This window comes from Apaloderma vittatum, unplaced genomic scaffold (assembly GCF_000703405.1).
Source record: "Apaloderma vittatum isolate BGI_N311 unplaced genomic scaffold, ASM70340v1 scaffold17995, whole genome shotgun sequence".
Lineage (NCBI taxonomy): Eukaryota > Metazoa > Chordata > Aves > Trogoniformes > Trogonidae > Apaloderma > Apaloderma vittatum.
In genome coordinates this window covers 60693-82943 of record NW_009715689.1, presented here as the reverse complement: position 1 = coordinate 82943, position 22251 = coordinate 60693, and the positions used below count along the sequence as shown (strand labels likewise).

Sequence of the window (22251 nt, the reverse complement as noted above, 5' to 3'; positions counted from 1 at the left end):
AGTCAATGTCTTTCTATGTTCTGGTGATTTTAACCAAGAGATAATTAGAAAAAGTGTATAACTGGGAGCCTGTTCTCTGATTTTACAGAGGTGAAGTTTTTCGTTTGTCTGAGTTCATTGGTGTTTGGTTTTTGGTGGGTTTTTGTTTGGCTGACTGGTTAGTTGTTTGTGTTTTTTTTTAATTTGCTTGGTTTCAAACTTTTGATTTCTTTTCAGTAAATTGAGAGATCGAAGTTATTTTCAGAGAAGTCCTTCCTTAGCCGAGCAAGTCAACATTTCCTGACCACCACAGAAGACAAGGTGAAAACCATCCCAAATGATCCCAAGCATGTACCTGCAGCCTGAATGCTGGTAAGAACAGGAGCGAATATAAGAGAAGTTGCTCTCCTGACCCACAAATGACCAAGCAGGTGAGAGAAAGGAGCGACCAACGTGACACTAGCTGGGGGCAGAGGAGCACAGGTTCACCCCTTGTCTGGTCTTTTCAAGGGCATCCTGAGCAGTAGCAGGAGGAGGCAGCAGAGTGACAGAAGTGGGGCGAAGCGTGCTGCTGAGCACGGTCACGGACTGACAGATGAAACATTATTAGACTTCCCTTGTGTGACCGACTGCAATGTCTTAACACTTACACATGGTAATGTGACCAGCGTTTGTTTCCAGCTGTGTTTAGGTGGAAGCGGTCCAAGAGGAGTGCCAAACCTCCCTCTGTCCCTAAAGCCGGCTCTCCATGTTCAGTGAGCAAAAGCCAGACACCTCCTCTCTCAAACGTAATTTCTGCCTGTCTAGGCAACGTGGTTTTCTGCAATCACGTATAGGATCTAGAACTAAAAGTGTGTGTACTTTGCACTATATTTCCAACTTAGACGTACTAAACACGTAACAGCCCATTAACTGACTGAGGCATCTTCAGTGCTCTTCCTGATTACAGGAAGGGAACAGCTAGATAACATTATAAGCTCTAGTTATATATTTATTAGTTTATCTGCCCAAAAAGGCAAGCAATAAAAATCTGATTTCTGGCCAGTGAGGACAGGTTTTCATTGAAACAACTTTGCTACCAGATTTATTTGCTATCGTCCAGCAACAATGGACTATAACATGGGAATGGGCTTCAGGACAAAATTTGTTACGTAGAACTGAAGTCTACAAAAATACTTCTCATACACATAGCAATATCCTTTGCATTAACTTTATGAATGCACATAATAGCTACAAGTGAAGTGCCTGGGAATGTAGCTGAAATGTTCTTCCTCTGTTCCCATACACAGAGGCCCAGTCCTGTATGCAAGTAAAACACTTCTCCAAGAAGCATACACTGGGAAATTCAAATTAATAGAAGGCTATACTTCAATTGATTCTGTGGTCAAAAGAATTGCGCTCTATCTGCAGAGCGCATGAAAAGGCTATCGGTTTGATACGTGAGTGCAAATGCAGCAAAATTATATGTCTTAAAAGAGAGAGTCCTCTCAGCTGCTCACATAAAAAGCCAGGAAGCAGCAAGATATAAACAGATGGTCTTGAGGTTTTCCAATTACAAATCTTTTTGGCAATATACAACTGGAGGAATTCCAAACTTTTGTCACTTTGACACCGCTTTGCAGTAAGTAATGGGATTTTGGTACTTACAAATTCTGAAACACGCTGCAATTTGAAGACCAAACCCAGCTATGTGAATCAAAATTATCACTCCAGGAGTTAAAGCCACATTTTAGAATACGTACCAATCTAACAGAAGCATCTCAAAAGGAATAAGGAAAACTATTTTTAGTTGATGCTTACTTACAGATTCACTAAAATTTGGCAATAGAGCCAGAAGATATAGTGACTTTGAGTAGGCTGGGCGTGCTCACACTGTTGTTGACACTGTAAAACTGAAACTCATCACCAGATAGGAGGCAGATTGCTAAAGCAGCGGCCTGCCAGATGAAGAAATCCTCCTTTTCTCAAGGCAGCATTACCTGCAAATGATTGTCTCAGTTTGCAAGACTGCAAACAAAGGAACTTGGAAATATGCATTCCCCCATTTTTTTGTTGTTTTAAATTTTTTTAAAGAACTGCAATTCCTTAAACATTCAATGTGAAAGGATATCTCATTTTATCATTTCCAAGTCTCATTCCTAGTAGGTTATCAAAAAGGGATTACCTAGCACTGGGGTACACAAAAGATGTATGAACAGAATTGAGTGGGCATCTCACACAGGAGCTCAGAGCAGTGTGTGCCTGCACCTGTCTAAAACAAAGCTAGCTTTAACATTTGGATAATAGTAGCTTTTGGAGCTCGCAGGTTTAGCGCTGTTCCCATTTTGACCTACCAAAGAAAGTGGAAGCAAGAGCCTGAGCTAATAATTTCATTAAGTAGTAATTTTGATGCATAAATCTTCCCTTTTTGAAAGGGGAGAAAAAAAATCCTCTTTCCTGCATTTTGAGAGAAGGGAAAAAAAGTAATTTACAGCACTAAGTTAATATTATAAATATAAATTTAAAGAGTATTAGTTGCTCCTGGTTCTTATTTTACATTAGGCAAATTAACTACAGAACAGCACGCTCGATTCCACAGATGTAGGTACCACTGCCTTCATATTAAAGTGCACTCAGAACCCTATCAGACTTAGAAGAGCAGCCCAGGTACAGAAACACATTTGCCTACCCCCATCAAGTTATTCTTCCAGGTTATTCCAGTGTGGAAACTGAAAGAAAGCTATAGAAATCATTGGGGAATGTAATAACAAAGGAATAAGAGGAAAAGAGCGGGCATTTAATTTAATTCTGAGTGATACCAAAAGTTCTTTCAGAATCTGAATTTTGGCTTGGGTTTCTAAATGATCCTGCTCAATGCAAAACCATGAGGAAACAAATTTTAAATTTATTACAGCAATGCTAAAACTAAAAACATATATGAGAAGACAGTACTTACCACTCAACAGAAAACAGTACTAACAAATCTTCCCCAAACCAGAGCTAATGCTTTCTAACATAACCCAGACCATGGCTATAACTTCAAAATCACAGCCCATACAAACCAGAAACAGAAAGAGTTGCTCGAGTTCATTAGGCTAGTCAGAAGACATTCAAAATTAGGACTTCTGCCCAATGATGTGAATTTTTAATACGAGAAACCTGCTTGCAAATTCAGAAAACAAGACCTGTGCTTACTTGTTATTGGTGGGTCCCGTTGCCAAGACATCCGACTGCAACTTCGGGAAAAATCCTTGCTCATACTTCCCTTGGCCGATCTTCATATCCAGCAGGTGCGGGTGGATGGCCGTGTGATCGATCTTCATCAGCCGCTGCTCGATGGATTGGGCTGCAAGTTACAGTCACAGGTGAACAACTGTGTTAGTGAACCGCCCGCAGACACATGCTACAGCAACAGAAGTGGTCATGCTCCAAACCCTGAAAATGCGTCTAAAAAGTTAAACGGTGACTTTAAGACCCAGAAAACCATCACTTAGAGAAGCGAGGAAATGCCTGCGCTGTTATTTTGTTATTTCACTTTTAGTTTCTTCACCCGACACAACTAGTATTGGCAAGAAACGTCAGCTGTTAAGCAAGCAGGTATTTATGGGAGCCTGTGAGATAGGCTGTGAATTGGTAAGAGCGGTGCAAACTTCCCCTGAAATTCACTATTTGGCTTTAATGCTCCTTCTGCAGGACAGAGACCTCTGAGGCTGGCTGCAAACTCTGCGGGGTCGGGCACCCCGCTTTGCCCCAGGCATGCCTCCCAGGGTATGGGGGACACACAGCCGAGTTTTGCAAGCATCTGGCACCTATAACGATCCTCCTCCTGAAATTAGATAACACCATTGCTGAGTGACAGGCCTTCAAAAAGCACAGCTAACTGTAGCTCGTCCTGAGCAGCATCAAGAAGATGAGCAGATGCTCGGAAACAGAGGAGGCTGCTGCAAGACTTGGAGAAGGCTCCCTGGGAATGTCAGCTCCACTGAAATTAAAGTGGTTCGATTCACAGAATTATGGAATTGGAGAACATTTTGGTTGGAAGAGACCTTCAAGGTCATCGAGTCCAACATTTGTCTTAGCCCTACCAAAATCACTAAATCATGTCCCTCAGCACAACATCTACCAGCTGTGCTAGTTGTTTGCTTCGAGGACATGAGAATTCCATCTCAAATCTCGAGCAGGATGAAAATAAAACCTATCATCCAACACTGAGTCAGATGCACTGTGAAGGAGAGGGGAAAGAAGGTATACGGAGGGAATCAGCATTTAATTAGCAACTTTAATATTCAACTCTTTATAGCCCATCCATTAACAGGCAGGCCTGTTCTTTTCAGCGTATCTTGACTAGCAAATAAATACGCAAACTGCAGAAGCTAAATCCATTTTCCATTTGTAACGAAACAACACAGAACTAATTTCCTATTTTATAAAACTGTGAAGGGAAAGAAACTGTCATAACATTTACACACATTATCATTAGAAACTCAGTATGTTGGGTTTTTTTCCCTCTAAAAAACCCACTTCATATGGATTTATTTTGGAAAAAAGGACTGGGTAGTGTGAGGTCAGAGGGTTTAGAGGGTTCCGAAAATGGTAGGTTAAACAAACAGGTGCTGGATCGGTGCTAGGGTCACATATATTGTGAGTGGTAAATATGAAGGAAAGTTGATATTACTATCAGATGGCTGCTTTTCACAAGAGAGAAAATGAGGTTCCGGTGCCACAATATCTACCAAAACTAGACGTTGAATAGACAGTCGACCTGCAAATTAGAATTGGTTTTAGATAAAAGAAGTTAAAGCAGGCATAGGATTTCTATTTCTACTACTTTTGTATCAAGTAAACACCCTGAAAGAATTAAACGAAAGAAATAAAAAAAAAGGAAAAATGGGTTTACCCAAGTACATTAATATGTGTCCCAACAAATTTAAGAGTATAATTTCTCTGTATTGTTCATAAATGAAATAAATTCTTGTGCAGTGAGAAACTCAAGTATAATTTGAAAATGCGTCTGCATTGGAAAAAAAATCCAAGTTTTCACTACACAGTGTATTGTTCATTAACACTGAGCATCTATTCCTGGAGACACTGAATACGCCATACAGGATTACTTCCTCAGCATCCCCCACTGCTCTAACCAAATGGTGTAAGGCAAAAAAAGGTCTTTTTGCAAGAAGAGGGAGATGAGGCCAGTGGAGCAGACACCAGGGCTCAGCTCCTCAGCGTGGCTGGCACTGGTCCCACCACCACAGTGAGGGAAAGCTTTCCTGGCCATAGAACAGGAGCTCCCTGAAAGGAGAAATGGAGAGCCCAGCTCCGTGGTTTGCTCTGTGTTTATTAAAGGGACCAGTCTAGGAGAGCTCAAAGGGAATGTCATGGCTCCTGTTATTTTTAATGTTTAAAAGCATGCAGAAGTTTTTGCCCAGGATAAAATGACATCGCTTAGTCCTTCTCAGGCTTCCTCATCAGCTGGAACACTCAGATGACTGAGGACCTATATTTCTTTGTGGATGACATACTTTTGAATATTTTACTAGCCTGTCTGAACATACCTGCTTCTTTCAAAGTGCTGCATTTCTGATAGTTGGATGTCCGCAGTGCAGGGGCCCTTACATTATATAGCCTTATTTTCTCAATTCGGGAGTCAAAAACTCGCAGAAAAGGGTCCTTCTCTTCCCACTGGGAGATTATCTTATTGTCTATGAAGGTTGCAAACATCTGTGTTTCGATGAAGTGTGAAAGGAATGGGAGGTAAGGCTCAGGTTGGTCCGAAAGGAAGGAAGCCTGAAATACAGAACATCTCATTAGTGCCACATTTGCACCCCGTGTTGACACGACAAGCTGATCTGTGGCAGAGAACTGGTCCAGCAGGCTTGGACAAGGCTTCTCCACCACAAAAACACCTCTCAGGGAAGATAGGATCCAGCAACAAAGGGGTTTGGCTCACGGGTCATCTCTCTGGTCACAACTGTGAGAAATAAGCAGCTGAGAAGGCTTCGTGACAGCTACAGTAAAAGGCATATGGAGTTACTGAAGTAGTGCCTGGTGCTGCCAGGTTTTTCAAAGCAGCCTAGAAGCTACCACCTGCAAGAACGAGCCCTGCTGCAACCCCCAGCAGACCAGTACCATGACTTGGAACCTTGGGTCTGCACATACCTGCTTGGGACCCAATCACTTATTAAGGTGTTCTACGTATCAAGGGGTGCACGATGCTCTTCAGCTAAGAATCTTTTGTGAAGCTAAGCAGGACAATTAACAATGAAATTCCAATTCCCCAAGTCTCTGACTGAGTTTTGAAAACCCAAACCCTAACAGCCCATTCTGCTGTAGCAGTACTAGTGGAGATAGCCCAAACAACTCTCTCCTTTTGAAAGCTGCACTGCTCAATGCCTGAATACAAGATCAATAAAAAGCATGGCAGCATTTTTTTTAATCAAAAAAACAGAGTCAAATCAATATTTAGTCTGTTCCTGATGGTTTACCCTTGTAACATTTTCCCTGGAGAAGGACTTGTATCTTAAAAAGGTGATGGTTAAGAGTGCTATCTGCTTTGCAAAGTCACTCAGAAATAACAACTGTGCAAGCTTCCAAACGTTTCTCATTCCTTTGCTGGCCTACAGTCTATTTACTTCCCCGTTTCTAATCTCTGCTTGCTTTTAACTCTTGTACATACACTACAGGGAAGGCATAACAACACTTCTGCCATAACGATGTGATAACCTTCTGCAGAACAACACTACTCATGAACAAAATGCTCTTCTGTGAGATTAGGAATCATGAAAGACTTTGTCTTTTGTATCGTGAGTGCAACTCTCAGCATACAAAAAAAAAAAAAAAGGAAGAAAAAGAAGTCACTTTCCATTGTCACCTTTCCACCAAACCCACAGGAGAAGCCCCATCAGCTGGGCAGAAGTCTGCTGACTTGGTTTGTACAAGCCAGGACAGCTCTGACCAGACTCAGTGGATCTGCGCCGATTTACTTTGGCGCACGATCCAGCCCTGCGTAATCAAAACGGACAAATGTCTCAGCCAGGCAGATGAAGAACAGCAGATTAAAGAGTACTTAGGCTATATATATATGGCTATTCTCCCTCCCTCCTGAAAGCGCTTTCAGATGGAAAAACGAATACGCAGCTATCTTTACTTTGTCAAAGTTTTGCATTTGTTCCCTGTTTGTCAGCCACGACTCCATATCGGGGGCAGCCTGAATGACGAAAGCCTCATAGTCTGCGAACATCTGCGTGAAGCGATTGGCGAAAACCTCACGAAGCTGCACGTTCAGTTTGTAGTCCCTCAGCTCCACCTCCTCACATGGCAACTTCCCGTCCTTCTGCTTCTCTGTGAGGGGAGCCGTGATGGCCATTTTTTCCATCGTCACGCCCGTTCTTTTGGCGAGAGCTTGCAGGCGGGCGATCGTCTCATTGCCTTTCAGCAGCTCATACATGTTGAGGGCATTGCTGGGGATGTTGCCATTCTTCTTGTCATTCACCAGGTCGCTAAGTACCAGGTTCTTGAGTTTGGTGGCACTGTCACTACAGTGCAGGTTCCCCTCCGGTGGGATCCCAAACTGCAGGAGAACCTCGGAGATTTCCTGGATAAACTCCAGCTTGTTGGGGAACTGGGGGAATTCCTCTGGCAGTTCGATGAAATGGTTATCAATGTCTACAAAGCACAAGTTTGCCTGAAATACAAAAAGTTTCAAAATAAATTCAAAATGAAAGTTTCCGCAATGAATTGGCTCCTCTGCGAAAGCAGACCGATTTTCCCAGGGTGCTTCCAGACAGAAGGGTAAGAGCACACGTATGCATAAGAGTTTAGCTGTATTGTCGAGCCTGTGACATTTCAGACTTCTGTAAAGCTGAGAGCCAACTGCACAGCAATGATTTAACGAGCAAACAAAGCCTCCTGCCCTCTCCTGTTCCCCCAGGACTTGCAGATCCCAAACTTCCCACTACAATGATTTTGATAGCCCTTCCCAGATCAGCCAAGGGCACACCAGCAAGCAGGATGTGCAGCACCACTTCTCAGCCCACGTAAATACTCTTGTGTGAATTACCACATCTCAAGGGCACTTTTCTTTTACCAGGGTCCAACTGCAGGAAGCATCTGTAGCTGTGAGACCAAGCAACGAGATTTTCAGTGAAAGATGACATTGCTACAGGCAAAGCTACAAAAGAGAGTCCTGTGCAAATCCTTTGGGATCATGTCTGAGTGTTGCTTGTCCGTTGTGGGTCAAGCCCTACTTCCCCACTCCTCCTTATCCCCTGTTTCCATGGAGGCTTTTAATCTTGGCAATTCTTCTGCCTGAGAGCGCTCTTAGACAGCTTCGCTATGAATAGAGATGGATCTCAGCCCATAAGATTAAAGCTAAGTGAAGACATGAATCTAGCAGAGCAGATACTTTTACTAGGAAAGTGTCAATGGGGGGATGGAAGAACTCTACATAAAAATTAATTACATTGCAAATGCACCCTCAGGAATAATAGCAGAATGAAAAATAGTAATTGATCTTCTGAACTGTGGCTTACATCTGAAATTCGCTGTCTGAGTGCATCATGCTGAACAAAATCTTAAACCAGGTCAGATTCCCAAGGTGCTGAGCTCTGACGGGTTTTACCCTGGTGTAAAGCTGCAGAACAGGGGATGCAAAAATCCACAAGGCAGCAGCAGGTCTTTGTTACCCTGACTTGGCCATTAGCACAGCCCCTCTGCCTTCTTCAAGGCATTTTTACTGTTCTTTACTTCTCACCAAACACTGTAGACAAATCTTCACATTAGGTGAACAGAAAGCATTTATTCTCCTCCTTTTCTGAAAAGGTTAATTTTCAGAAGGACAACAAACATGGTTATAATTTACTGGATGTTTCAAGGACATATTGGACATTAATCACCTTTCACACAGATACTTTAAAGGGTATTAGGATTCATTTGGCAAAGCAGAAGTGTCCCTTCAGCCCACTTTTTTGTAATAAATTTGGACCGTATGAAGAAAAGCATTTCTTCATACAAAACAATTTGCTTTAATAGCTGTATAGTTAAGAGTTGTGGTATGCATCGGTACAGTTCTTCAGCTCAGGGACTGTCATCTTATTATCAATATTTCATTTCAAAGGCTTTTTAATTTCAGCTCTGCATATCATTTACAAAATTTGAAAAATGAGATTTGGATTCAGAAAACCCTTAGGGAATTGGTCTCACTTCTCTCTTCAAACATATCTGATGATTAAAGTTAATGCAGAGAGATTAGTAACCTTAAGACAGCCTGATGGCCAGTTGTTAGAATTTTTATCTCTAACAAACAAATGGTTTATATTTAGTGCAAACGCTTCAAAAGCTAGCCCCTGGCCTGAACAATAAAGGCATGCTAAAGCGAACAGCGCTTCATCACTGCTCGCATGTTGAGGGATTTTCTCTTTTTTATTGTCTAGAGGAATTTCAGATTCAACATCTTCCCTGTTCAATGCCCCTTCTTTCTTTCCCTCTCCCACAGTTACTGGACCTGTGGTGTTAATAAATGCTGATATTTTTCACTCATTTGTTAAACATCATAATGGGGCATTCTACCCCACTATTACTTTTCCCTCACTGGTGACATTTAATTTGTTATTCCAGCGATACTGCAAACCCATCACATTAAAATTTTAATTTAAAGAAAATGACAGCTTAATCTGCTAACTAAAAGCATGACTAATAATTTTTAAAATCACAGTAATTATGTAACATTACATGGTTTTACTGAAAAGCATAGCTGGATACCAGCTTCGTTTCTGTGCCAGTGCAAATCTCATGCAATTGGGCCATTGTATCCATGAAGTAAGACTTGCTTTGCACTGTTATCTGCCACCCAGGCCAAGAATCAGTCACCTCTGCCTAATACTTAAAATAGACCTTTACTGAAAACCATATTATGTTTCCCCTGTGTTTATCTCTCCACTTTTACACACAAACTCCCCCTCCTGCATATTCTCCTCTGCTGCGGCTCCTGCCTGCCTTCTCGGTAAGAGCCTCTATTCACAAGCCTTAGGGATTCTGCCCTAGGAGAAGTCCCCACACGGAGCTGAGCACAGTGCTGCCACCATCACGAGATGTTAAAGCCATACAGTTATTCCTAGGGCTCCCACTAATTTCAAGAAGAAACTCAAGTTAAAATGCATGGCATGCTCAAGAGATGGGTCCAGTCATGATCTCCAAAGCAGACAGGCTAGCCGCATCCCAAATACTTGATCAGTGAGCAGTGGCCAGGTTAAAACGTGAAGGGGTTTTAATCATCTTGGTCAAATTCTGCATGGAAAAATTTCCATTTCACTTTCTAGACTAGGAGGATGACTTTTCCTTCCGTTTGTTTTATTTTTTAACTCTGGAAAAAATGTGATAGATCAGGTGAAGTTTTCACTTCCCAACTGCACAGGACAGATGATCTTCAGTCCAAAAGACCATCACTGGAGTGAGTCCATATTTTAAAAGTATGTATGTATGCATGCCTGTAAGTGGTTCACAGGCATGGTATTAATGCAGATCTGGCTTATCTGAGGCCAGGATACTGGTCTAGTAACAGACTTTGACCCAGCCAGGAACATGGGGGCTCACCCATGTGCAGAACAAGGCTGGCAGGATGGGGTGTGCTTCTCAGCAGCAGTGGCGAGACAGGGACAGGTTTATACCACCTAGAAACCACACTCGAGACCTAATTTCATACAGACCATTCCCAAAGGAGATGCTCTTTAGCCCTCTGTCAATAGGACTGTGACACTGACCAAGAGTTACAAAACCTGGTGAAGGTTTTTGGGAAAGTAGACTTCCAGCGTCACAACAAGAAGCAGAAAGAGAAGGATTTAATCACAGAATCATAGATTACTGGGCTGGAGGGGACCTCAAGGATCATCTAGCCCAACCCTTTAAGGTAAAAAAACCACAGAAGTGAATGCAACTAGCAGCACTCATTAAATTCAGAAATGGAGTGAGAAGGGATGCAGAGACTTCCCCCACCACCCCATCCCTCCTGGCAAAAGGTCCTTGCAGTGCCAGAGAATCCTCCTAACACCCTGCATGGCATTTTCCAGCAGGGATTCACAGAAATGTTAGTAACAGGTTTCAGAGCAGCAACTGCAAATGCAGCGACTGACCTCCTGAGGCAGCTCCAGCTTGGAGCGGTCGGTCCCCTCCTTGGACTGCAGACCCATCAGATAGGGAACTGGAGCATCCAGAAAATGCAGGAGAGAGGCAGGAAGGATGGGGACATACACGTGTTGCCACTGAAATGGGAACAGCAGCGTCGTGATCCCCTCTGCCACTGTCATGAGACGTTGATAATCTACACAGGGAGAGAGAGAAATAGACATTGAATCACCTTTCTGTGTTTCACCTTGAAATCTGGTTGGCAAGGGCATAGGTGACAAAACATAAGAGAAACTATGTTTATATGGTAAGATGTTCTTTTGAAAATAAGAGAGTATTTAAAAACCTTAAACATTATTTAATTCGTCAAAATTCATTACTCCCAGGAAGAAACTGCTGAGCATAAATATTCATATCTTACCTAGACTTATCGCATCATTAAATTCATTTATTAAAAGGATACCAAAAATTCTCTCTATAGTACAGGATAATGATACTCTAATTCTATAAAAAGCATGTATTTCTACATGGGAAAAGGAGGAGAAAGAAGTGAACTCCATGGAAACATTGTGCTTTCTCTCTTGCTTCTGCCTGTCTGCTTCTGCTCCACTTGCTACTACTTCTAAGGCTGAGTGTACTTTCCAGAAGATTGCCTTGACCACAAACCAGCAGGAGTTTACAGTCCCTAAGTATTTAAAAGCACTGTTATTAAGTCAAATCCAAAGAGAAGCCTAATAGAAATTTAATTCTCAAAAATATTTTGTATAGCTAGTATACTTATATTGCATTGTTTTCCCAAATTTGTATTTAATCTACTAGTTCATTGCTTCATAACGTTTTTGGTTCAAGTTATCACATCACATATTATTTTTTAAATTATATTTTATTTCAATCCAGCTGAGCTGGAAGAATATTACAGAATTTGAATAAGAGCAAATTACTTCTCAAATATCCAGCTGGCATAATGCAATATGCCAACCTATTTATTAATACAAACGAGGGAATCAAAATATGAGAACAGGGTTGGGTTTTTTTAAAAAAAATCAAACCCCCTACACATTGGTATTAAGGAGATGGTCACCCATTCAGAGACACTCGAACAGCAGATGATCTGTCAGGAAACAGGTAAAGACCCCTGGACCTTGTAAGCTGCTGGTGAACGTGAAACGAGACGATCGCTTCTACTCCATATTACAGCTGCTTCTGCATTAGTAACATCTCCCCTCAAATTTCTAAAGAACATCAAAGTACTTAAACCCCAATTCCTTAAGAATCCTAACTTATCGCGAAGAAGCTGCACATCTGATTTAACGGTAGTGGTTAGAGACAGGAACACCAAAGTTTGTAAGTGACTCTGAAGTGTGGCACGGACGAGAAGAGTCAGTTCTGATTCCTGTCCTGGGCCCCCACCACTTGTGAACGCTGCTCTTCACTATTTGCAAAAGGAGCTGTTCCCCCAAGCCTCAGTGCATGCAGATATCATCAGTAACCAGCAAGAGTGGCAGAAGCGATGTCCCCTCCACAGTTGTATCCAAAACCAGTTCTCACCAGTGCCAGGCAAGTCTCGTGAGCTTTGCCTTGAGGAACCAAAAGATGTTCACTCTCATCAAGGCCAGATCCAAATCCCTGGTAACACCTGGGTTGCTGCCCATTCTCCTCGTCCCTCTGCCCCACTCCATGAAATTAAAGATATATGTATGAATACTCTGGCTTTGAGTTGGGTAAGAAGATGTTTTTCCTATAGCTCCAGTGATTGCTTTTGCCTGGACAGGAGCCCAGCCGGGCCCTTCCCACTTCCCGAAGAAGCCAGCTCGATGCCCTAGCAGACATCAAGAACAGCAAAAACGCTGTCATCTGCCACTGCTCAGATATTAGGAGGTCACTGGAAAGATGTATTTGAATAAATATGCAAATTAAAACAACAAATTGCATAACCCACTCTCCTTCTTGCTAGCATCTCTCTGTGGAATACCAGCCTCCATCTGCAGAAGGTCAGCCAGCAGGGCAAAAACATTTTTCATCTTGTCTCACTAATAGCTAGTCACTCAAACTCCAAACTGATTTTCATGTATACAAGTCAGTCTCAAGGTTACACCTCAAAACCATTCCCAGCTACAGATCAACCACTTATTAATCCCCACTCTGTGCAATGGTCTATAATTATACATGTCTATTGGCTGCCTTGTTGAGGGCCACTTATACAAACTCAGCTTACAACACTTACTGGTGAAACTTAGGTGTCTCAAGCAATTTATGAAAGCTTCAAAGGTTAAAAAAATCGAAGTAAAAAAATCAAGTAGCAAGTCTTACTATACATGAGATGTTTCGAAAGTCTGTTCTGATCTACAGAGTTATGTGAAATAACAGGTCTTCACAGCAAAGTGGCAAGTGTCTTTTTGGATAAGGGCATTCAACTCTGGAAACACATGCTTGCTCTTCTTTGATGCTACTGATAATATTTAACATGGTCACTAGCACAAGTTTTTATAACTGATATACTGTGAAGAAAACTGTTTGTAAAAAATACAGTGATGACCAAATTATTAGGCTAATTTTTACCATCTAGCAATGTTTGTTAGCGATTAGGAGAGGTAAAAAACATTTATGTACCCCATAGTTTTCACTGAATAGAAAGAAGTTCCCAGGTTCCTCCAGAAAAATATTAAAAAACCTGGAATGGTTCTTTTGATATGCATTTAATGAAATAAGAAACTCTAGTTACTTTGTATTTATTTTCAAGCCTGTACAAGGTTAGACACCTATCCTGTAAGGCATGAAGTCTTTTTTTCATGGAGACATTCTTGTACCTATCAGCATTTCAGGGAAGCTTATGTGGTTACTGAGGACAACCTGGAAAAAGGGATTCTTGCATTTCCCCAAAACACAGAGAGAAAAAGGGGAGGGAGAACAGAAAAAAGGAAGGAGGGACAGAACGGAAGTGGATAGAAAACCCAGGGTTTGTATAGACCGCGTATACCTGCGTGAAGAGAGAGAGTGCTTCCAGATCCTATCGCACCATCACTACTAGACTTCATAACAACCTCCAGCTGGAAGCCAAGTTTTGCCTGGCAACTTATAAATGACAGACCCAGGTAGGAAAACTATGTTCTGAACCTACTCCAACCTTTAGAGCTAGAATAGGGGATTAGATAGTATTTGCCAGTTTAGGGAGTGTCTTTTGAGAAAGACCTGTCTGTTGAGCAGAGCGAGGACACAACTGTCCTGCTTCCCATCCATCTGATATCAAACAACATCTGGGAAAGATACAAAAAGTAAAAACACTGTCTGCCACAAACTCAGCACCATGAATAGCTCAAATCAAGGCAATTTCCCGAGACCTGTGAAATATTTCCCTTCCTCTTCTTGGAGTTCACCCACCTCATGCGCTGTACACCACGCTGGACGCACTGAAAGGTCCTACAACACCAACAAGGCTGTTATGGACTGCTTTAAATGCACGAGCAGAAGGTCACAGCCCACAGAGATGGCCCACAGTAGCAGCTGCTGCCACCAGAGCAAAGATCTGATCTGTGCAAAATCACCTCTGGGTACAGAAATAAGTAGTGGACAGTGGAGTCCTAAGCTGAGGGCAGTGCCTCCCCTTCTCTTTGCTGCGCAGCCCGGGACACTGGAGAAAGGATCCAGAAGGTTTGGAGCCTTCTTGAATGTCCCAAACACCAGGCACGTTTCTCTGCACTGTGCAGGTGGGCTTTTAGTTTTAAATTTCTCTTACCCTGGATCTCCTTTCCATATGACTGCTACACTTCTCTTCTATGTATTGCTGTATCACCCTCTCACTTTCAGTTTTCATTTCTCCCCCCTCCCAAAGCAATAACAGCTTATACTGCAGTATTTATTTTGTTTGCAGCTACACCTGTAGCCCTCATTGAGGCTTTTTGGGACAGGGAACTACACTGTGTTCTCCAGCACAGGGAACACCATCAAACACAGCCCCTACTGCAAGATTTTCATGTTCAGAGTTAAATCTCTAATTTGTAGACAGGACATTTTCCAACAGAAACTGCTCAAGAAGGATAATCCCACAGCACAGTGGCCCCTATGGCTTCTATTGCAACTGCTGCTTCCTAACAACTGCTTAGCTGGATTTGGCAGGGGTCTGTTTCTCACACTTAACCTTTCTCCTAAGTGAAGAAGTGAGCAAGAGAGTCAAGTTCAAACACTTTGGATCCAACACCCTTTTCTGGCAGCATCTGCAGGGGGGCCCTTGGCCAAGTCTCTGCACTCCACTTTCCCACACAGGACGAGTAACCGCAACGGGGACCCGCTCCACCACGGGCTGGCAGCTCTGCAGCACAAGCACCAAGCTTCAGCTTTGCAAAGGTCTGGTAACATTCACACAGCTCACAAACCACAATATAATGTATAAAATGCAAACTCTGAGAGGTTCCTGTATAATAACAAATCACTATTTTGTTCTGGAGATGGAAATGGCTTCAGCATTTAATTATCAATTCACTATACATGGTTCTTCTGGAAGAGAAATATTTGTCTTTACGTTGATTCTTTGTAACACAATAACAGGACAATAACCAGTCAGCACAGTATTACAGCAGATACTGTGCATGCAGAAATATCTATTCCAAAGAGCTTAAAGTCCAAAGACAGGCAGTGACTGAGAAAACAAAAAATAATCCTTCTCCTTTCATTTTACAGATTGGGTATAGGAGCTCTGAGATGTTAAGCAAATCACAAAGCTCAACATAAAAAACTACTTTTCCTGCTACTAAGAAGTCTGATATCTCAAAATCCTTTCCATTCTGCAGCAAAGCCAAACCAAGATCCTTTGAGAGGGGAAAGGAACATAAATGTTATCCCTGCCCAGAACAGCTAGGACCTCCCCAGTGCAGGTGCTGCCTCCCAAACAGGTTCAAATTCTTTGGCTATAATCAAAGAGAAGGGAATTTCACCTGAGACCCTCTCAGCAAATGCCCAACCACAGCACTTCTGAGTATAAAGGCCTGTGTAAGAGCACACACACCCTCATTCAAACCAGAAAGGGTGTTCTTGCTGTGATCAGGGCACTGTTATTTCAGTTTCAACACACCCAGCCTTCCTGATGAAAGAACAATTCGGCAGTTTTCCAACTCTCTGTTCCAGTAACCTACCAAAGGTAAGGTAGAAAGCCTACCGTGGAGCTGGAGTCTCAGCCTGGATCTTCTAAATCCAGTACAACACTTTAAATATAGACTGTGCCTCCTCTTTCTTTTCTTTTTTAAGTCCCACTTTATATACGATTTCAAAGGACTTGGATGCATTTGAAAATATGGGTTACCTGGACACCACTTTTCTTCCTCTACTGCTTTTTGAACACGCATAAAGTATAACCGCAGCTTTGCAAAACCATGAATATAAATATGTATCCTGGAAGATGATAAACAGATGATGTTGTCAAAAAGTACCTTACCTTAAGGAACAAAATGATTTTGAGCAATAGTTTTAAACAAAACAAAGCCAACAACAGATAAATAAAATAAAATAAAATAAAATAAAATAACTTGAATGAATAGAAGCTAATTCTTCAGAGGGAAACACCTGAATGGCTTTTAGAACATTCCTATGACTAGTAGTTTTTCCACATGCTACCTCTTCAGTTAAAATATTATAACTGCTCTTCAGCTGCTACTTTTGGTAACAAGGTATGGATTAGCTGAGCCAGGTATATTAGAAAAACTGGAAAATAAAAATTAAATGTTTTGCTTTGAGCTCTGAGTGTGAGTCAGGAATGGTGCATAACAGTTATGAGACCTGTCTAGGCGCTTGGTACCTTCAGATCTGTAATGTTTATATATAGAATACTGCAGATGAAAAAGGAAATCTGAAATTCACATCTGAGACAAAAATTGTTTATGAAAGCAAAGGTTTTCAAGTCAGATCTCAACAGCTCCACAGAAGCAATGCATATAAGTGTCACAGACTTCAAAGCACCCTGGAAGCTTCTGTCTTTCATCGCCTTTGCACACCAGCAGCTGCGATGACTGACAAAGCCAGAGCAGGTGATCTTCAAGAGATGTTCAGATAAAGTGCACAGAACTGCTTCAGGAAATGTTTATGTGCCACAGAAATCACCCTGCACCATTGTTGCCTTCAGGGAACTTGGACAGGTCGGTGATGTGGGGTGGTGACCAGCAGACCCACAGCATCTCAACGCCCTTTGTCCCTGACAAAAGGGTGGATTTATTGAGCACCGGAGTTACAAAACAAAAGCAGACCTGCAGTTCATGCAAACTGAAAATACATATTTTCTTAAACAGGATGATCAAGACGAGCCTGCATCTGATTGCCTGAACTAAGAATTAGCCGCTCAGACTGGGGGTCAGCCCTGGCCCAAGGAAAACATTCTGAGGCTGATATTCACTAAGGCCAATTCTTTCCATATTCCCTTGCTGGCAAATGTTTAATGGAAGAAAATCACTTCCACTTCAATAAATTTCCATTTACATGATTTAGTCATGTCACACCCTGCCATCGGTGGTTCAGCATAAATTAGTTTAGGATTAAGAGCCACCTTAAGAATTAATTCACAGAAAGACTTGAATTAGCTCCCATTACTGGCACTGTTAAGCCTCCGAGAGCAGGGCAAAACTCTGTGACGAAGCTGACCAGGTGGCAGCAGGACATGTGAGGACGGCCCTGATGACCAAGGGAGCCCCTTGCTCATCCCGACGGCTCCTCGGGCAGAGCCGCCTTGTCAGTGGGCAGCAGCTCTGGACCAGGGCACAGACCCCAGCAGGCAACAACTGTGGCTCAAAACTGCTTCTGACTGCCGTGTTTATCTATCTGGCACCTGCCATAATTGGAATGTGAAGGTCTAATTTAAGTCTCTTCCTCCACAGGTAAAGATGTTTTACAAGGGAAAATAATAACTATTTAAATATCAAGCAGAAAAGCAAAGGTTTTCTATGTAACAACTTGGTATAAAATGCTTTAGAAGACAAATGCATCATGCCCATACTTGTTTTAAAAAGTGTTCCCCTAAAACAGGATTCAGAAGAAAGATCTCTCACACACTCCATCTTTCTAGGCAATGACCATGTATATGCATATATATATATATGCATAGTCATTTGTATTATAATTTCTAGGATTTAAAAAAAATAATGCAAAGAATATTTAAATCTTTGAGGAGCAATTACTCAGGCCCTTTGAAAAACAACTTGGGAAATGCTCAAAATTAAAATTAATAGAAACAGCCTAAGCTCTAAGAAGTTTATCTTTGTCTCATTCACACATTCTCTCTAATGTCTAAATCCCTAGAAAGCCAGACATACAAAATGGATTGCTGAAGTTTACACAGAGCCCATGGTTTAATTCATCTCTCTCCAGCAGGCATCTCACGTCAGTGGTGTTTTGTTACCGATCCTTGGGAAATTGTAGCAGCAATTGCAGAATATTGTTAACTCAGATGCTGCTGGAAGCCTGGACATTCACAATACCCTTACATAGCTATGGTTGCATGGGACAGTTGTGCTCTGAATAAAAGAAAGGGCACTTGCAAGAATATTAATTTCTATGATGTAATAAACTATAATAAAACTACAACAGCCAGTCTGTTTCATAAATGAAAGACCCAAACTTATATAAGGTTAGATGTGAGCTACACTGCGTGCCTCGTTTAGTGATAACAAGTATGACTCTAACATTCATTTTCTTCTGCTTTACTGGGAGTCTGGTAGTTCTTATGTCCTTCCTTTGGAAGTCACAGGAACACATCATAATCCAAGCTTTGATTTTTAGAGGATGAATTTTATAAGGCTGCAATCCAAAGACTGCACCCTGAAGAATTGCAGGGAAAAAAACATCTAATCCCTCTCCTTGGTTTTCAAAGCCACATTATTAAAATCTGGTGCTATTTAACTTTAAAAGTATTCTCCATATGCAGGAAGATGGAACATGAAGCCACAGCAGTTCTGCTTCTAGTGTTTTCAGATACAGCCTTCTGTATCACCTTTGCAAGGCCAAAGTCGGTGCTTACAGCATTTTATTACATCCACCCACCAACAGTGATTTTGATTAACTCCAAGTTCAAGCTGTCTCTGTTAACAGCAAGGAACTGTCTTTTCAGTCTTGCCACTCAGGGTACAAGCACAGGTCTCTGCCAGTTCCCAATTCTCTTCCAGTTCTCTGCTGTCGTCACCTTGTTCCCATTTTGCTCTAATGCTGCGGACTGCACCATTTGCTGTTCCCAGGCTGCACAGACATTCCTCGTCTTCAGACTGAAATGCTTTGTTCATAGCAGCTTTTGCCCCAGAAGGACGCAATCATCCACACCAGTGGTTCCCAAACTCTGGTTTGTAAAGCTACTGTGACAGTTCCTTAGCATCAGGCTGCTTTAAATTTAAACCATAAACCTGAGAGAAATTGAGGATTAAGGTAGTTGCCTGCAGTGTGAAATAATTTGGAATGAAGGAGCTTAAGAAGTGAGCTTGAAAAAGGAGCTCATCACTCTTTCACATAAGTCTCTCCACTTCTCTGCAAAGTGAAGACACAGTCCACTGTAATCGCTTCATTTCCCCAGGTGAAGCGACACAACTCACCTGTAAAACACCATGAACAGCAAAACTAGATACCCAAATTTGACGGTAGCAGCCATGGTACAAACAGCTACCAATTGGTCCTGTCCCCAGCACAGAGCTGTGCCAGACGCTCTTGTATCGTGCTGGGAACACATCCAGGGCAAGCTGGGTAAAGTCACTCAACACCCTCACCTCTTAATTTAGTTGGATGCCTCTATTCAGGCTGCTGGAAACATTATCCCTCAGCTACAGGGTTAAAAATAAACTTTTTCATCATCAACTCGTAGTGCACAAGAGAAGAGCCACTCCAGAAAAGCCAGTGGAGTTTCTGTGCAACCTTCCTGCCAGCCCTTTGCTGCTGTTACCACCAACTGGGTGCAACTCCACTTGACCACCATCCTTTCATCAGGTAGCCCGCTACCCATACTTGCCTATGAAGTCTGGTATTAAAGCTGTTTAGTTACTCGTTCCCAGTGTTTGCAGTTTTTATATCACTCCCGCGCTCTCCCTCAGACGCAAAGAATAATCTGCCTTTAGCGAACAGATGTTGAATGAGAAGTTTTGGCAGAGAGACAGCAGGCTCACTGTACGGTCACGATTGTGCAAACATTTATATTTTTTACTCAACTTTCCAAAAGAAGTCTTTACTCTAAAAAGAGGACAAACTTTTTTTGGCAAGCTTGAATGAAAAGCTTCCTTCCAACAAGGCTAGGAGAACCACAAAAAAAGTCTGCTTACATTTCCCACATGTGTTACTAGCAGAGCTCTCACTGAAATGTTTTGGTGAGCTGAAGTTGGTTTTGGTCCAGTGATTTGATTTCTTGACTACGGCAGCACGTCAGTGAATTGTGACTTCGTGTTCACAACGCTGTCTTGCTTGAAATTGTCCCCTATGGACACAAGACCATCTTCTACTAATCTCTTGTTGCCTTTGGGAAGGTTGCAGCAAGGCCAGGCCACTGGAAACACAGTCCAGCAAGTCCCTCTTTCTTTAAAGCAGAAAGGGAAGAAAGGACAAATCTGCAAAATCACTCTCTCATCTGCTTCTTTGGAACAAGAGATATGTAAGCCAAAAACTTACATTCATCTGTTGTCTTGAAAGAATTTTGGCATTAAGAAAGCATTTCTCCCTGACAGACCTGAAAGCTTAGAGAGGAGATTTCAGTGGTATCTAGCCTGGTCGTACCTCAAATAGGAAAAGAGCTGCTTCGTTTTCCTCTTTCAGGAATCGCAAGACTGACATTTAAAAGAAGCCGCAGCACACAATTAGCCAAGCACGCAGCTATCAGGTTATGCCAAAACCGAGGCTTTGCACTTGACCTCCACTCTACATTCCTCACTTCTGGGAGCCAGCATTACGATGCTATTTACATAATCATAGAATTTCCCTAATACAACTGCATGCTTTTCCCCACGTACCTTCAAGTTGTGTCTATATTAGATAAGGAAGTAAAGGTCATGTCAAGGACATCCCTAGATACACCAGTAATACAAGAAGAGGGGGCAAAAAAATAATCTGAATTTTGGAGGGTGGAGAGGATTAATCCTCATTTTCTTACACAACAAATAAAAAGAACCCAAAAGCAACAACTAACTACAGTGAAAACAAACACAGCAAGTAAACCCTTAAATTATAGCCAGTAATTGGAAGAAAAACACTCACTTACATAACTCTGGCGGCACTGAAAATTGAGTCAAAGTTATTTAGTGTGCATCTGTCTCAAGGACTATTACAAAAGTAATGCCTGTGCAGGTTGCTCTCCATCTGCCCAAAATATTACTAAAATGTAATCTGACAAGCAGATTTTTCCTAATGTTACTAGCTTACAGTAAAATAAATAAATATATAAATAATCTGTTTTCAGTGAGTGCATAAGCAGGGACCGGGGTGGGAATGACAAGCAGGGATCGGGAGGCATTTCTCTGGTGTTGCTGCCTAATGTCGAACCCCAGCGCCAAGTGGCAAAGGCAGCATGATTCAAACTGAGGGGAAAAAAGGGCTGAGCGCACACACACACAGAAGCAGAAGGGAGGGGAAAAGCAGCCTAATCAAAACTAACAGCAGGATTTCTGCTCACACTTCAAACCGAGAGCAGATAATACCCTTCATTTTCGGTTCTTGAAAGCAAACCCCTGGAGTCCATCTGGAGAAGTGCTCCGCAAAGAAACAGCAATCCTTTGAATTCAGACATTTGCAGAATTACCCTCCTTCCACCTCCCTGAACGTTCTTCCGCATTCTCAGTCATTTATTCATTAGTATTACTATTACACGCTTACCGACCTTTTCTTTTATAAGACAATCCCAAACATTCTCCTTTGGAGCCTCAAGGTTCCTTTATCTGTACTTATTGTAGACAATTTTCCATCCTCTCCTTTCCATTTCAAGCTGTCTTTTGCCTTAGAAGTCTACGTATTCAGCATCTTTTTCTCTTTTTGTTAAAAGGTACGCATACCTCCTGGCTTCATGTTGTTTATTCTGTTCAGATGAAACCACCTCAACCCAAATTTTTCCCTGAAGCATGTTTTACTATTTTAGGGATAGCATCACAGAAGCCGTGTGGGAAGCCAGATAATACGGACAGGCATCTAGTGAGATTTAAAGCAAGCTCCAAAAAGCCTGGACAACTACTTGAAACTCAGCAG

General features: G+C 42.0%; 1 protein-coding gene across 1 annotated transcript in view; it reads right to left on the bottom strand.

The window, feature by feature from the left end:
- Positions 1-22251, bottom strand: part of LOC104273817 (DENN domain-containing protein 5B) — a gene marked incomplete at its 3' end in the record, with an annotated part of 44329 nt that overhangs the window by 20447 nt on the left and 1631 nt on the right. Inside the window, exons 2-5 of the mRNA XM_009869258.1 lie at positions 11082-11269; positions 7103-7639; positions 5511-5742; positions 3154-3304 (exon numbers count right to left, since the gene is read on the bottom strand). Of these exons, the coding sequence (XP_009867560.1) occupies positions 3154-3304; positions 5511-5742; positions 7103-7639; positions 11082-11269 (1108 nt within the window). The remainder of the gene's footprint in view (positions 1-3153; positions 3305-5510; positions 5743-7102; positions 7640-11081; positions 11270-22251) is intronic.